Genomic DNA, 16716 nt, shown 5'->3' with positions numbered 1-16716 from the left:
TGGAATTTAGAAGCCTGAGTTTTCTACAAGCAACATTGTGAATCTACCAAATACATATGAGAGAGTGAGAATGAACTGAAAACTGCTGCACTGAATGTTACCTCAATACATGTACCTTAATTTTTGCCCCCTTAGGGGGAAAAACAAAAGCAGAAGTTGAAATTAGAAAACAAAAACATTGTAGTAAACAAAAGACAGTATTATTTGAAGAGGAATAGTATAATAGCAGCAACATATCTGGATGGCAAATGAAAACTGAATGCAATGAACTCTATAATAGTATATTGATAACGGGTATTATGATTATGAAAAAGAGCCCCGTGACACACCGTGGTAATGCTGCAGTACTGCGGTCGGAGCCCTCTGCTCATGACCTGAATTCGATCCCAGCAGAAGCAGGTTCAGGTCGCCGGCTCCAGGTTGACTCAGCCTTCCGAGGTCGGTAAAATGAGTACCCAGCTTCCTGGGGGGAAAGGGTAGATGACTGGGGAAGGCAATGGCAAAACCACCCCGTAAAAAGTCTGCCGTGAAAACATTGTGAAAGCAATGTCACCCCAGAGTCGGAGACTACTGGTGCTTGCACAGGGGACTATCTTGATGATGATTATACATCTAATTCTGAACATGGCCCTAGAAATCAGATCAAAAAATCCACACAACACAGATATGTGCAAATGGGCCTGTAAACCTAGAGGAACCTCCAGGTTTGCAAAAAAAAAAAAAAAATCCAATTTAAAAAGGGGGGAAGGTTTTACAAAACCATACAAACTGTGGAAGCTCTTGGGTGGCTGTTAAGGTAATCAACAGTAGAAGATGGACCAGCAAGGAGAAGAGGCAGGCAAGGGGGGGTGCTGGGAGGAAGAAATAAGGTAGAATGTTGGTGCTGCTGCCACTAGGTAGGACAGAAGCTGGCTGGGCAAAAAAAAGAGGCTGTGGAACAAGGAGGCAGCAACTCCGCTTTCTCCTTCCTTCCAGTCACCAGCCCTGCCAGGGAAAGAAGGCAGGAATGCAGAGGTGACTGTGAAGAAGTGAGGAAGGAGGCAGAAGCAGTAGCTCCTCCCCATGAGTTTCTCGTGGGTCCCCACTTATAGCATACTATAATTATTTTTGGTTTTCCACAGAACTCTTGGCATTTGGCCCTGCTTTCTTTCATCTTGGTGAGTGATGCATAATAATCATCAGGGCTTTTTTGGTAGAAAAGGCCCAGCAGGAACTCATTTGCATATTAGGCCACACCTCTTATGTCTCTATTGTTTTGTGCAGGGATTTTTTTGCAGAAAAATCCCAGCAGGAACTAATTTGCATATTAGGCCAAACCCCCTGACATCAAACCAGTCGGAACTGCATTCCTGTGTGTTCCTGCTAAAAAAAAAAAGAATCACAATTTAAAAATAACTGTAGCCTTGAAAAGAGTGTATAATTTTGCTTTACATGTATCAATTATTGTTTTTAAACAAGAAAGTCTTACAATGAAAATTTTCACACTGCACATTAGGAAAGATTAACTCCATGTCTTAAAAACAATTTCATGGTTTCCAAAAGAGAAAATATTTTAGATTTTTCCAGGGCTTTTTTTGTACAGGAACTCATTTGCATATTAGACCATACCCCTCTGAAGTAGCCAATCCTCCAAGAGCTTACAGGCCATGTAAGGAGAGCCCTGTAAGCTCTTGGAGGATTGGCTACATCAGGGGTGTGGGGTCTAATATGCAAAGACGTTCCTGCTACAAAAAAAAGCCCTGGATTTTTCTTCCTGCTGGGCTCTTGCATCTTGAGTTCGGGGTGGCCCAAGATAACCACGGCCTGAGCTTCCAGCTGTGAGCCCCACCACACCTTACAATAAAGGCAAATATATGTTGGCAACTTAGCATCAGATGCAGAAGAATCGGGAGATGAGAAAGCCCTCAATCTACATGCTTGTAAGAACTGACTCTTTTGGTTTATTTTGGGCATGAGCCACAGCAAGCAAGCAAGATGCCGTCCAAAGTCAGCTTGGGAGTTTCCCAGAAACATCTACCTGTCTGCAGCTGGCAACAACGTGCTGGGCATTTGGCTTAACCCAGCAGGACTTTTCTTATTATATAGAAGATGGTGCAATAGAGAGTCAAGTCTACCCAAGGGTGGATGGAATGGGACATTAAAACGCCAACAGACCAAGCTCAGTTGAATGGCCCTTCCAGCACTGGCAGAGCCAAAGAGGCCACCAAGAGCCGTGTAGGACAGCGGCGCAGGAAGAACTCGCCCAGGCCTGCCCAATGGCCCCACCCTCCTGTATCTAAACAAATATTTAATATCTGCACTCCACCATTGGTTTTATGGAGTCAGGCAGACTTTTGCTGCTCTCTTGTGTTCACTTCAAACAATGCACTCTTTCTTGCTGGTTTCTGACTACTTTATCAGATTTTTTAAAAAAACACAAACAAAAAACCCACACCCTCTTAATTTTATCACCTGGGACAAATCTAACCATTTGTGGAAAATATCCTCGCTATCAGAATAGCATATATATATTTTAACCATCTTCTATTAGAAGGAGGCTTTCTCTGATCTGTGGCCCCGTGGTGCAGAGTGGTAAAGCTGCAGTACTGCGGTCTGAACTCTCTGCTCACGATCTGAGTTCAATTCTGGCAGAAGCTGGATTCAGGTAGCTGGCTCAAGCTGGGCACTCATTTCACCAACCTCGGAAGGATGGAAGGCTGAGTCAACCTTGAGCTGGCTACCTGAACCAGCTTTCGCTGGGCTAAGGTCATGAGCAGAGGTCATGATCAGAGAGTTCAGAACTCAGGTCATGAGCAGAGAGTTCAGATCACAGTACTACAGTACTGCTGCTTCACCACTCTGCGCCACGGGGCCGCTTCAATAAATAAAGCAATCCATAAATGATATTCTCTTATCCTGTAAAGCTCTTTAACAAGAGGCTGCTACAGAACCTGCCGTAGTTTTGAAAGTTTGCTTCGTACAAGTCCCAGTGAAACTTGACAAGATGCGATATTCTTTGCATACCTGTAATAATCCTTCACTAGGATATGAAGAAAAAACAATTGTAACACAGGAAGGAAGAGTGGCAGGCTCTGGATACATTTGGTTGGTTTTTAGAACTAATTACAAAGGTCTGCAGTAGAGACCTTAAAGAGAGAATCTTCGTTTGTTTTGTATTTTTTTAATGTGTGTGCGTGTGTGTACGCGCGCGGACCTGGAAGTCATCGTGACCTCTGGTGACTGATCCCTACTGGGGGCATGGAAGATATTCAGAGATGTGACTGAATAAAGCCTGCCCTCACCTCCTGGCTCTGATATTTCAAGGAGGTCTCCCATCCAAGTACTTGCCACAGTTGACCCCGCTTAGCTTCTGAGATATGACTTTTTTTGAGAGAGGGAGAGAGAAAGAGAGAAGTATCACCTAAACCCACTTGGAACTTATTTTAAGATTTTTCTTAGCACAGCAAATTACAGTGAAATCGCTTCCAAGTAAAAAAATGTAGTAGAAACCCTGAAGCTCTTAGGAGAGCATTAAACTCTGCAAGGAACAACTTCCTCCAGCCCCATCTAGAACACCTCTTACGACATGTCCTGATGCTGCTTAATTCCTGCCTCTGCTACCAGGAGCCAGAGATATTGGCCAGAGTTAAGGAGAATGCCTACTGCAGTGACCTCAGGACCACAAGGTGAGTTGGAGCACTACCCAGGGCCACCGTTCTCAATAGCAGCTCTGTTTCTAATAAAACTCGATTTTACCACAAAAGAGAGAACATCTCTACTAACATAACGTCTGTCCTTCATTTGTTCTGTTTAGACTACAAGATGCCTCGCTAGCGCCACACAGTGGCTCTTCACACTCCTCGCCCATCATACGTTGGCATACATGCCGTTGATCAAGTAGTCCAGCCTAGAGTAACGCCTGTGCCGAAGAGATTCCAGCAATTTCCGGCCTATCACCACTTGAGCCAAGAGCAAAAATATCACTCCAAAAAGCAACACAGCGACGAGGACACTTCTCTCGCCCAAGTAGGGGTCGTGCTTCTCCCCCGGAGCTCTGTTAAGCGGGTCACTGTGCCTACTCAGTTGCCCATGACTGAGACGGGCCTTGTGCAAAGTAGCTGAGGAAACCTTAGACAGGGTGGGAGGCGAAGGGCTGAGGCTGCTGGCTTTCACCTGGGGAGTGGCTGTCGGCTGGAGAGCAGGGCTGCCTCCTCTCGGACTCACAGTTGCCACATATGTATTCCCATAGTCAGATGCAGCATGTCTAGTGGCTGTTGCATTACTAGGAGAAACCGTGGCCACAGACCTTGTCTGGTTGGAAGGCGTAACAGCAGGTAGTTTAACAGTGGATTGTATGTTGGGAAGTAGGTTCTGAGGAGTCTTGGTTGGGGTCACTGAATTAATGGTTGGATGTTTCAGCAGAGAATCTACATTTTCTGAAGGCTTTGCCCCTTCACCTCCTGGGTGGTGTGAGTGCCTGTGAATCTTGTCTACAGGTTTCTCTGTCTGGCCCAAGACTACTTTCATCATCTTTGAGGCAGGAGATTTTGGAGAAGGACCTGGCCACTTTGGAGATGTTGTTGGAGTGTCAATCACAACAGCTTTCGGCGATGCAAAGCTCCCATTCACAATTAAACCCAGGGTCTTGTTTAGGGAAGAAGTTGGTTTTGGAACTACTGGATCTGAAAACAAAAGAAAGAACTTTTATCGTACAGTGTGACTCACCAAGCAAATCTATATAGTCTAAGAAGTGGAATCTGTTGTTAAAAATAGAATTAGTAGGCACATTGATGGAGGAAAAGCTATTAAGGAAGAATCAGTACGGATTCTGTAAAGGAAGATCTTGCCTCATTAACTTCTGGAGTTCTTTGAGGGGGTGAACAAACACGTGGACAAGAATGACCCAACAGATGCTGCTTACTTAGACTTTTAGAAAGCTTTTGAGAAACTTCCTCATCAAAGGCTCCCAAGAACTCAGCAGTCATGGGATAAGAGGACAAGTCCTCTTGTGGAATAAAAACTGTCTAATTAACAGGAAACAGAAAGCGAGTATATAAATGGGCAGTTTTCATGGTCGAAAGTGGTAAGCAGTGGGGTGCCGCAGGGCTTAGTACTAGGTCCAGTGCTTTCTAACTTGTTCATTAACGATTTGGAGTTGGGAGTAAGCGGTGAAGGGGCTAAGTTTGCGGATGACACTAAATTGTTCAGGGTGGTGAGAACCAGAGAGGACTGTGAGACACTCTGGCGGGATCTGTCAAAGCTGGTGAGTGGGTGTCAATGTGGCAAATGAGGTTCAAGGTGGGCAAGTGCAAAGTAATGCACGCTGCAGCCAAAAATCCTAACTATAAATATACAATGAAGGGGTCCAAACTGGAAGTAACTGACCAGGAGAGAAATCTTGAAGTCATGCAAGATAAAGCACTGAATGTAAACTCAACGTGCAACTGCAATTTAAAGAAAAAGGCAAATGCTATCGTGAGGATTATTAGGAAGGAGATCAAAAACAAATCAGAGAGTATCATAATGCCCCTGTACAAATCTATGGTGTGGCCTCATTTGGAATATTGTATACAGTACTGGTCACATCACCTCAAACAAGATATTATTGCATTGGAAAAGGTGCAGAAAAGGGCAACTAAATTAAGGTTAAAGGCTCTTTAGCTTGGAGAAACGACAGCTGAGGGGTTTACAATTGAGGTTTACAAAATTATCCATGGGATAGAGAAGGAAGAGAAAGAACCCCAGAACTTGTGGGCACTCAATGAAATCATTGAGCAGTAAGCTGGTAGGAATGGAGTAAGATTTCAGATGGTATGAATCCCCTGGAAAATCACCTAATTTTAACCATTTTTAAAAATCATTCACCTTTTATTGTTCTGTAGGTCACCAGACCTTCTGCTTGCTTCAGTGGACAGGCTCCCTCTGTGGGGCAGTGGAACAGGTAGCAATTGGGGGAGCCGCCTCTCTTGTGAGGCTTAAAGACAACTAAGTTGCACTCTTTGTTGCCTGGAAAACACAAGTACACAGAATTAAATGCATTTTTAAACAGCAAGACCTTTTACATCAAGCTGTTTTAGAATGTAGGCAAGGAAGTGGGCCCTGTTCTACTATCAGGTTTGGATTTGACTTTTCCCCTGTGGCCTTGCCTCAGGTTGCCTCCCAGCTCACTGCAAATCTGCTAACTCTTTAGGTCTCAGGTACTGATGGCCCACAACATGAGGGAGGGGGACACAGCTCCAGTTGTAACTTTGGAAAGCCCTTTGCCTCATTCCAGGCTACCCTCTCCAACCCAATAGAGCAGGGGTCCCCAAACATTTTGAGCAGCCCCGTGGCACAGAGTGGTAAAGCTGCAGTACTGTGGTCTGAACTCTCTGCTCATGACCTGAGTTCGATCCCAGCAGAAGCTGGTTTAGGTAGCCGGCTCAAGGTTGACTCAGCATTCCATCCTTCCGAGGTCGGTAAAATGAGTACCCAGCTTGCTGTTGGGGGGAAGCATAGATGACAGGGGAAGGCAATGGCAAACCACCCCGTAAAAAGTCTGCCGTGAAAATGTCATGATGCGACATCACCCCAGAGTCGGAAACGACTGGTGCTTGCACGGGGGACCTTTCCTTTTTCCTTTCCCCAAGCATTTGTGAGCCTAGAGGAACTCTCTGAAATTCTGCCAAAGTGAGGTGGGCACTGCCACAAAATAGTTCCCTAGGAGGCAGAGCCAGCCATAATTTTATTTATTTATTTATTTTATTCGATTTATATCCCGCCCTCCCCACCAAGGCGGGCGCTGCCACAGCTTACCTTTGGTTGCATGAAGTTCCTTGCACTGTGGTGGCAGCAGCTGCAATACCAACACTTTTAAAAATCTGCACAACCAATCAGTGACCCACCAGAAGCCTTGCTAGGCAAAAGCCCCACCTGGCCCTTCCACCTTTCTAAAAACACTTGGCAGGCATCCGTGGGTGCCATGATGCCCACTGGTGCCACGGTGGAGACCTGCGCGATTGAGTCACCATTTGGATTTCCAGAATCCCCCAGAGCCTTCTGGAAACCAGCAGGACCCCCCTGAACAGCTCATGAAGAGGGGCACGGCCTTTGCAGGCTCAATTCTGCCCCAATTAAGTCCAAGCCCCACTCTTTCCAGCATTCATCAAGGGGTACTGCTAATATTTCAGGGACGGGGGTCAGGTGCAGGGCTGAGTGTATCCTGCAGTTCCACAGGACACAGAAAATGGCAGAACAAGATATCAGACTGTGAATTCAGCTTCTTATGAACCTCAGCTTTTACTTTTTATCGGGGCTTTTTTTGTAGCAGGAACTCCTTTGCATATTAGGCCACACACCCCTGATGTAGCCTATCCTCCAAGAGCTTACAGTAGGGCCCTGTAATAAGAGCCCTGTAAACTCTTGGAGAATTGTAGCCTAATATGCAAAGGAGTTCCTGCTACAAAAAAAGCCCTGCTTTTTATCTTGGGGGTTTTGGTTTTTTTTTTTAATGCAGGTTTCTAGATCTTATAGCTACGAAGGTGCTCTGGAAAGTGTGTGATGGATGGATCCATTCTGCTAGCAGAGGTACTTCCCACCAGCAAAAGGAAGCGTCCCTTGATGAAAAAGGCTTGTCTTCCCTTCCACTGGAAGAAAGCCCCTCCTCTAGAGGACTAGATTCATGGACTCCAACACAACACCTGTTGGAATCTCAGCACCCATCAGGCTGGCTGAATAACATTTTGGGTGATTGGAGAAGAGCTTCAGTACCCAGCAATAATACCTTGCCCACACATCACGTGACTAGCAAAACCAGATTAAATTATGCAGAAAACCCCCAAAACAAAATTAGAGGAAACAAGGATTTCTGCTTATTTTGCACAAGAAATGCTGGCTGCAAAATTCAGCTTTTGGGGTAGGAGTCAGAGTGTCTTACTAAGGGGAGACCCAGGTTCAAATTCCCCTCTGCTCACTGTGTTGACCTTGGGCCAGGCACACACGCTCAGCTCCTTCTTTGGCCCCCCTGAAGGTGAAGGAGGGTCAAGTGCAAGTACTGGAAAGAGCAAAACCAGCAGGGTTTCAGATCTCAGAGTTCTTCCTCATCCCAGCTTTGGCCAAGAGGGATCACAGGATGCACCTGCCCTACAAAGTCTTCACAGGTGAGCTGTTCTCTGGAGAGAAGGAACAAAGGACTATCCTACCAACTTAAAATCTGCAGCTGATATGCCCCAAGTGTATTTTTTACCTGATATTCTATGCCCAAAACAGCAAGTGTTGATGCACGCTTCCCAAGATGCAACATGAACTGGATCGGCCCCCCGGATACCTTTGGAAAGGGCCACTTTGAGGTCAATGGTGGCATTCTCTGTCTTCTCTGTGGAACAACCTTGACTCTGTGACGGCTCCAGCGTAGAACAGAATATCACTGCCACCATGCAAACAGAGCACCAAGTGATGCAGCGGGACATTTCGTTCTTTCAGGGGTGACTTTCTCCTTACAGCTTTCCTCTTATCTGCACGGAGTCATCAAACTCAGGAGGTAGTCATTTTAAGGCACCGGCAGTACCTTTTTAATAAGGAAAATAACAAAGTTAAATGCTGCAAAAAGAAGAAGACGACTGCATATTTATACCCCGCCCTTCTCTCTGAATCAGGGACTCAGAGCAGCTTACAATCTCCTATACCTTCTCCCCCCACAACAGACACCCTGTGAAGTGGATGGGGCTGAGAGAGCTCTCACAGCAGCTGCCCTTTCAAGGACAACCTCTACGAGAGCTATGGCTGACCCAAGGCCATTCCAGCCGCTGCAAGTGGAGGAGTAGGGAATCAAACCCGGTTCTCCCAGATAAGAGTCCATGCACTTAACCACTACACTTTGTAATATATGGAGGATGCACTAATAAATACATAATAATTATGTAACATAACAACATAAACTAAAAGAATAGAACAACAATTAGAGTAGGAAGGAGTGGAGCTGCACCTGCTCTGTATACAGAAGGTCCCGGTTCAGTCCCTGGTATCTGCAACTAAAAGGAACCCTGGAAGCAGGGTGGGGGACAAATCTCTGCCTGAAAATCCAGAAAGCAGCTCTGTTGGACACAACGAGTGTCTGACTGATTCAGTATAAACCAGTTCCTTAGAAGGGGATCGCCACAGTTCAGTGGCTGGCCGCCTGATTTGCATGAAAACGTTCTCTCATTGAATTCCTGGTATTTCTTGTTAATGCAATGTGGCACAAAGCTGTTTTACAAAATCAGGAAACCTGCATGTCCTTCATGCTTTTTGCAGCGATATGATCTATTCGGCACAATACTGAAATGGAACCTGCTATATACTGCTAAATGCCACGTGCTGGTATGGACTACAGTCCACTTTCTTGAAGGCATGAAGTATCTTTTCCATTAACAGATACACACCCACAAGCATAGAGAAAAATACTGCAGACAGTGGAATCAAAAGCCCGTGACCCTTCTATGTAAAGCCCAAATGCCTATAAGAGAAGCACTGCAACCTACAAAAGCAAGGGAAGGTCACTGTTACAACCTGTTGAGAACAGAATGCTGGACTAGATGGAAGCTTGGCCTGGTCCAGCAAGGTAGTTCTTAGAGCGAACTTTTTAAGCAGAAAAATCAAGCAGAAAACAAACAATTTGTGAGTTCAGTGGCACCTTTAAGACCAACAAAAGCTTATTCAAGTATGAGCTTTGGTGTACAAACACACTTCTTCACATAAACTTTTGTTGGTCTTAAAGTTGCAACGGGACTTAAAAGTCATTCTACTGCTTCAGACCAGGCTCCTCACAGTGGCTCTTTTTCCCAAATTCTGCACTGGCACCTCTGGAGCAGGGCTGCGTGTTCCCTGCTTGCTCCCTGCCCTGCACAAACTCAAGAGACAAGAACGAGACCAGGACAAAGGCTAATGCAGAATGGGTCATCGTCTTCAGTATGCACAGCCGCTTTGACCACGCTGGAAGCCCTTTTACCTGCGTTTAAGTCAGTTTCCATCCCCATCTACAGTATGGTAAAGAGTGGTCCACCTTAAAAGGCTGATGTAAGAATTGCAACAAGGAAACATTTGTGAAATGCACTGAACAGGGGAACTGCAACATGCTAATTATTCTACAGAAACTCTTTGATGGATTTCTCTTTACTAGACATAAAACAGCACCTAAGAGTGTGGCCTTTTGCATCTATTCCTTCACTGGATAACAGTGGGTTAAAAGAACTTAAATAAAACCCCTGGCAAGCTCAGAAGGGCACTGCCAAGCTAGCAAGAAGCCCATAACACAACCAGAACAGCCATGTTGTCTCTAGAGAGAGGATTCGATGACATACTTGGTTTTCATTCTAGGGTTTTTAACTGCCCAGACAAAGTTTCTGAGCATCTTTTGCCACTAATGGACAACAGTGAATGGAATACAGAAAGGATTATATGTCAAATATTCATATAGTCAAGGAATGTACTGTCTCAGAGAAGCTTTCACAAGAACAAGTTCAGAGTGCTTCGTTCATCACAGCTACCAAGGAAGAGTGATCAAGGTAACAGAGAATAGTTTTCTCTGAAGAGACCAACTACTTGGAATATTAGGGAATGAAAACAGCTTGCAAGTGCCTTCTTACCTCCTCAGGTATGTTGACATTTTTTATCTCCGATGAGCTATTGTTGGCTTTTTGTGTCAGGATTCCAACCCAACCCCACCTCTGAACACAGGCGGAGATATTTGCTTAAGGCTCAGCAGGAAAGTAACTCAAAAGTCTTCTTCCACCCCTTCAGTTTTTCTCCACAGGCTACCTGGAAAGCCACCATTTTGGCTTTACATACCATATCTTGTAATGACTGGAGATGTAAAAGCGGGAGGGGGGACAGGAATCAAGGAGAAAGACAGCTATTTTAGTCTGGTTCCAATCTAGTATTGCCTTCAGGTGGTGGCTAGAGCTCTCCTGCTATTACAACTCATCTCCAGGCAACAGAGATGTTCACCTGGAGCAAATGGCTGCTGTAGAAGGCAGACTCTATGGCATTACACCGCATTGAAATCCCTCCCCTCCCCAAACCCCACCCTCCTCAGGTTCCACCCCCAAAATCTCCATGTATTTCCCAACTCTAGTTATTTCTGTCCATTTTTTTTCCAAATTGTAATTTGTCAGTTGTAACCCTGGAAATAAGTTCTTCAGTCTACCAGACAAGTGGGCTAAAAATATTTTAAAATAAAAATAAATTCCTCTCCCTCCCCCTCCCATTTCAGCTATGAATTACTAAAACTGACATGTGTGAGTTGTCAGGATCCTTGCAAGGTCTCCTGTCCTGCATTCCTTCCTAAGTGGTGTTTTACATGTAATTGTTACCATCTTCTGTCTATGGAGTGTGTTACGGGGTCGTGCTGTACTAAATATGTAATGTTTTTGAGATGGATTGTAAAAGGTTATCTTGTCTGTCACAGTGGAGATGTTAGTGGCTGCCTGGGAATGTGGGGCCCCTCCTCCTCCTCGCTCTCCACCATCTGGAGATGGAGGCTGGGAACAACTTTCACTTTTCAGGAGATAGGGAGATGGGCTCCCCGTTGCTATGTATGTGAATCTGTGTGTTACCAAACGGATTTCCTGCCTGGCTCATTGGCGCCTGAAGGACTGAGTTTGGGTACTTAGGAACAAGTCCCTTAGGAACAATGGGGAGGGATGGTGGCTCAGTGGTAGAGCATCTGCTTGGTAAGCAGAAGGTCCCAGGTTCAATCCCCGGCATCTCCAACTAAAATGGGTCCAGGCAAGTAGGTGCGAAAAACCTCAGCTTGAGACGCTGGAGAGCCGCTGACAGTCTGTGTAGATTATACTGACTTTGATGGACCGAGGGTCTGATTCAGTAGAAGGCAGCTTCATATGTTCAACAATGGGGAGTAGGATCCAAATCCCAACTGCCCTGCTCCAATCACAGGTCCCCTGCTGGTTTGAATGACCCAATTGCGTGCTAGCGCAGGAACCCAGTGTTGTATATAGTTCACCAGTTCAGTTAGTGCAGCCACCCACCATGCTGTACTCAATAAAGAGTTTGTTATCACTACCATCTCGCCTCTTCAATGTCTAAGAACCCACTATATTATACCCATTAACTGTTTCATGAAAAATTATGTGTTAAAAGGTGTGTGTGTGTGTGGGGGGGGGGGAAGCCTGCACTTTCCTGAATTACTTAATGCTGCCTGTGGTTTTTACTTTCACTTCTGGCAAAGCCTCCATAAGGGAAAGGTCTGCTCTTGTAACAAATCAATAAAGCGTCACCTATGCCTTTATAGGTCGTCTGGAGGTCAGCTGTAATAGCAGGAGATGGCCAGGTGCTACCTGGAGGTTGGCAACCCTCATTCCCAGTCTCTCTGCTTCGGGACTGACAGCCGGAGTCTATATCTGACTGTTACTCACATGAGTAAAGGTTTTTTTTAACACTGAGGTTTTTTAACTGCTAACAACTTTTATGTCTTGAGTAGGTTTTAGTTCGTAGTCCACATCAACTCAGTTCTCTGGAAAGGAGTCGTACGAATTTTCTAAACCAATGAAACAGCCAGTTAAAAAAAATCCCTTTCATGGGCTAATGTGTAAAACTCATATAGACTTGAAAAATCATTGCATTCTGGTGGGAACCATTTTAAGTATGCAGCAGAACAGAACTGGGCAAACAAGATTTTGATGGCACGGAAAGAACAGGTCGAGCAGGCCTTGGCAGAAATTCCTTTATTCCACCTCATAGCCTGTCTCTTCCAGAATGAATATTCTCTTAATTTAACACACACACACACGCAAGCATGAGTAGTGTTGTGGGAGTTCCTTGGTAGTCTATCAAACTTTGTAAAACTTTTTTTTTTGGGGGGGGGGGGTCTGCCTTGTATAAATAAAGAAGCTGTGGACAATGCTGTTCCAAAGAGTGGTGATCCCCAGATACCGGACTACATAGAGACCATGCACCTCCATTTATTTATTTACATTTCAACGTAGTCTGCCTTTCTCTCAGAGACTCAAAGCAGATAACACAGGGCAAGTCAATATGATCAGCATCTGGGACGCCCAATAGACAATGCCACAGGGTTTGGGCTGCAGAAATTTGAAAATGAGCAGAAACCTGATACTGATCTAAAACAACACTGAACAAAAAAAGTATTTCAACATGATAGGTTAAATGATGCCGAAATTACCCAGTAGGTGCATACTTAAAGACAGTACACAGCTGCATAATCCACAGTCCCTAGCACTTTCTCAAAGCATCTTTCTGAACCATTTCCTTATAGGACAGCCCTATTTCCTGTGTAAAAAAGTCCTCCTGAATAATTCTGCATAGCTTGTAGAAAGCTAGGAGAATGGAAGCCTTCCTGACCTGACCAAGCATACTATTCCGTTAAGTATAGGGTCACACTGGAGAATTACTGATTTTGCCCATTGGCATGGTGACACATCCAGAACTCCCTGCTGTCATAGCAGAGCATAGAAGAAGATGATATTGGATTTATATCCCGCCCTCCACTCTGAAGAGTCTCAGAGCAGCTCACAATCTCCTTTACCTTCCTCCCCCACAACAGGCACCCTGTGAGGTGGGTGGGGCTGGAAAGGGCTCTCACATGAGCTGCCCTCTTAAGGACAACTTCTGCCAGAGCTATGGCTGACCCAAGGCCATGCCAGCAGGTGCAAGTGGAGGAGTGGGGAATCAAACCCGATTCTCCCAGATAAGAGTCCGCGCACTTAACCACTACACCAAACTGGCTCTCCGGGAGCATAGGGAGAGAGACTGGCCCACAGATGTAATGAAACATGGCCATGGAAGGCTTCGTATGCAATAGCCAGTACCTTGAACAGAGCCTGGTAATTGATGGGCAGGAAAGGGAGCAACTGCAGAATGGGCCAGTCACACTCTCTCAGCATAACCTGCCTCACAGGGCTAACGTAAGGACAGGATTGCCAACCTCCAGACAGGCAGAGAGAACAATTTTTTTTAAAAAGACAACACAAAGTTCTGCAGAGGAGGCAAGGGGGAATGGTGGTGGTTGGGGGCGGGGAATTGCCCCAAGTAGAAGCAGTGAGAGCAAAGTAAGAAATCAGCCCCCTCCACTTGCAGAAGCGGCCCAGACGAGGAAGAGGAGAGCGTGCCTGCCCCCAAATTGTTTTTTAAGGAACCCATCCTTGTCATCCCTCGGCTTCCCTTGCTGAACTGTTCCCTGTCAGAAGCAGGTGTCCTTCTAGGAACAATTCTTTTTAAAAGGAGGAGTCAGGAGAACTCAGCCTGCGTCAACACTCGTCTTTGAACACAGAACAATCCAGCACAGGAAGCCGAGGAAAGAGACTGGAGGCGGCTCCCTGGAAAAGATAAGGTTGCCTTTTTAGGGAGGATGGGGAGCCGAGACACACCCCAGATGCCAAAAGTACCAGTCCCTTACTGGGGGCTGAAAAACAAGCAGCTGAATTTCCTCCACAGATCTAGACCTTTTGGGGGAGGATGTCTGGCTCGCAATGCATTCCTACTTAAGTTGACAACTATGGATTGGGGACTTCCTGGAGATTTGGGGGGGGGGGTCCTGGGGAGGACAGGGACCCCAGCAGAGTACAGAATCTGTTTTCTCCAGGAGAACTGATCTTGGTCGTCTGGAGGTCAGCTGAAATAGCAGGAGATGGCCAGGTGCTACCTGGAGGTTGGCAACCCTCATTCCCAGTCTCTCTGCTTCAGGACTGACAGCTAGCTTGGAAAATTGACTGGGTCTCAACCAGGCCTGTAGCCACAGGGGGGGGGGGGCTGTAGGGGCACTGCCCCCAGACTTCCAGGCAGCGGCCCCCCAACTTTCAGGGGGCCCTCCAGGCTGCAGCCTGCTTGCCCCCCTTTTTATGCCATGGCTGAGCCAGTGAAGCATCATCAATGGCAGCTGGAGCCAGGAAAGCTAAGCAGAGTGCAAGCAGCAGGTGGAGAGGAGGGAGGCCAAGGAACAGGAGGCAGAGGAAGCTGCATGGAATGGGCCAGGGAGGGTGGGACTGGACTGAGCTGCTGACTGCAAAGTGCCAGGGTGGGGGACAGGGAGGTGGAAGGACCCCACCCCTGCCTGCACACATGGCGCAGTCCCTTCTTGACTCCAAAGTTTTAGGGTTGGCTGCTTCAACTGGGCCACTTTAAGCGCCTCCAGCTTTTGTCCCTACTCCAGAAAGCTTCTGAGAAGTGGCAAGCCCCACAGCGGATGGGAAAAGGCGCCTCCTGTCTTTTTAAAATGCCGCCCCCCCCCCTTCAAACTCCTGGCTACGGCCCTGGTCCCAACCCTGGCCAGACCTGAGGGGTGGTGAAGTGGAAAAACCGGCGCAACTCTTTTGCCTGAACTTGGAGCGACTTCTTCAATTTTCCAGAAGGGGCGGCGGACCCCCTCCCCATCGGGTCTGCGAGGCAGGGCTGCAAAGGGGGCCACCGTGAGCGAAAGGAATCTCCCCCCGCCCCCTTCCCTTCTGCGCAGCAGCAACAGCCCTTTGTAGCCCCACTGGCTTTGCAGCCAAGGCGTCTGGCAAAGCGCCTCCCCCCCCCCCTCCCTCCCCTCCCCTCCCCTCCCCTCCCCTCCCCTCCCCGGAGGGGAATCCTAGAGATGTTCTGGAATCCGGACCTGCCTTGGTTTAGCCCAGGGAAGGAGCCGGTGGCTCCCCAGGAGGACGGCTGCAAGGCGGCGCGCCTCTCCCTGGCAGGAAGGCCCCACCAACTCCAGCTTTTCCTTCCAGCCAGGAGGGCATTTGCTTGGAAGGAAGCCGCGTGCTGCAGCCCAGCGAGGTTCAGCGCTCAGGCGTCACACCTGGTCCGGTGGCTGCTGCGCTCCTGTTGCAAGAGCCCCAATCCCACTCCGGAGTCAACGTACCGAGGCGGCCGGCTTCGGAGAAAGCGGTGCAAACGGATCGGCGCCCTGAAGACCCGAGGAAGTGTTTGAAGGCGCCCCACCAGGAAGAGCGACCGGCTGCCTTCTGCCGCTGTTGCCGGGAGGCTCCTGGGCGAGCTTTCCGCCCAGACGTCGGGGGAGGAGCTGTGGCCGGGAAGGGTGTACTTAAAGGGCCAATCCAGACGGGTGCGGGTTCCACTTCTGTGCCAGGAGTTTGACCCTGCGCAGCTAGAAATAAATCAAGAGTCCAGCCACGCATTGACTGATCACTACCCCGGCAGAAACTTTCTGGAGTCCCGGGCGCCGCGCCTGAAAACCGATATTGTAGTCTAGAACCCGAAAAAAGGCGCAGAAAAGAGCAACGGAAACGGTCAAGGGAGCAGCAGCCCTGTGAAGACCGGTTCATACTTAGGCCTGTTTAGTTTAGAAAAAAGGCAAGTAGCGGAGAGATGATAAAGCAGGGGTGACCAAACTTTGGCTCGGGAGCCACATGTGGCTCTTTCACACATATTGTGTGGCTCTCGAAACCCCCGTCACGTTGGAGAAAGCATTTGTCTCTTTAAATCATTTGGCCAAGCCAGCCAGCGGCTGGTGAATGCATTTAAAGTTGCTTTCTTTCCATCTCCACTTCCCTCATCTATTTTCCTTCCTTCCTGTCGTGTGGCTGTCAAACATCTAACGTTGGTGTCTTGTAGCTCTCTATGTGGCCCTTATGTTAAGCAAATTTGGCCACCTCTGTGATAAGAGGCTTATACAGTTATGTGTGTCATGGAGACAGTGGACGGCGAAACGCTTTTCACCCTCTCCCATAATCCTAAAACCCTGGGCTATCTGCTGAAGGGTGGATGACTCAGGACAGACAAAAGGAAATAAATAAAGATTTTTAT

At 47.2% G+C, this 16716-nt stretch overlaps 1 protein-coding gene across 3 annotated transcripts; it reads right to left on the bottom strand.

Moving 5' to 3' along the window:
* Window positions 1–3417: 3417 nt before the first annotated feature.
* Window positions 3418–15967, bottom strand: MANSC1 (MANSC domain containing 1). 3 transcript variants are annotated; one of them, XM_060253912.1, is made up of 4 exons: window positions 15812–15967; window positions 8204–8524; window positions 5845–5985; window positions 3418–4661 (listed from the first exon to the last, which is right to left on the bottom strand). In XM_060253912.1, the coding sequence occupies exons 2-4, from the start codon at window positions 8424–8426 to the stop codon at window positions 3847–3849; spliced, it is 1179 nt and encodes a 392-aa protein (XP_060109895.1). In that variant the 5' UTR covers window positions 8427–8524; window positions 15812–15967; the 3' UTR covers window positions 3418–3846. The 3 variants fall into 3 exon arrangements, with proteins under 3 accessions (XP_060109895.1, XP_060109896.1, XP_060109897.1); XM_060253913.1 differs by lacking the exon at window positions 15812–15967 and adding an exon at window positions 15566–15787; XM_060253914.1 differs by lacking the exon at window positions 15812–15967 and adding an exon at window positions 15244–15411.
* Between the last annotated feature and the right edge of the window lie 749 nt (window positions 15968–16716).

Source organism: Heteronotia binoei, chromosome 14 (genome assembly GCF_032191835.1).
Source record: "Heteronotia binoei isolate CCM8104 ecotype False Entrance Well chromosome 14, APGP_CSIRO_Hbin_v1, whole genome shotgun sequence".
Classification (NCBI taxonomy): domain Eukaryota; kingdom Metazoa; phylum Chordata; class Lepidosauria; order Squamata; family Gekkonidae; genus Heteronotia; species Heteronotia binoei.
This window is presented reverse-complemented; position numbering and strand designations above follow the sequence as displayed.

Coding starts and splice junctions, on each gene's coding strand:
- MANSC1 (XM_060253912.1), bottom strand. CDS start 8,426: ATGTCCCGCTGCATCACTTGGTGCTCTGTTTGCATGGTGGCAGTGATA. Junction 5,986..8,203: donor TTTTGGGCATAGAATATCAG/GTAAAAAATACA, acceptor TGTGTTTTCCAG/GCAACAAAGAGTGCAACTTA. Junction 4,662..5,844: donor GACCTACAGAACAATAAAAG/GTGAATGATTTT, acceptor TTTTGTTTTCAG/ATCCAGTAGTTCCAAAACCA.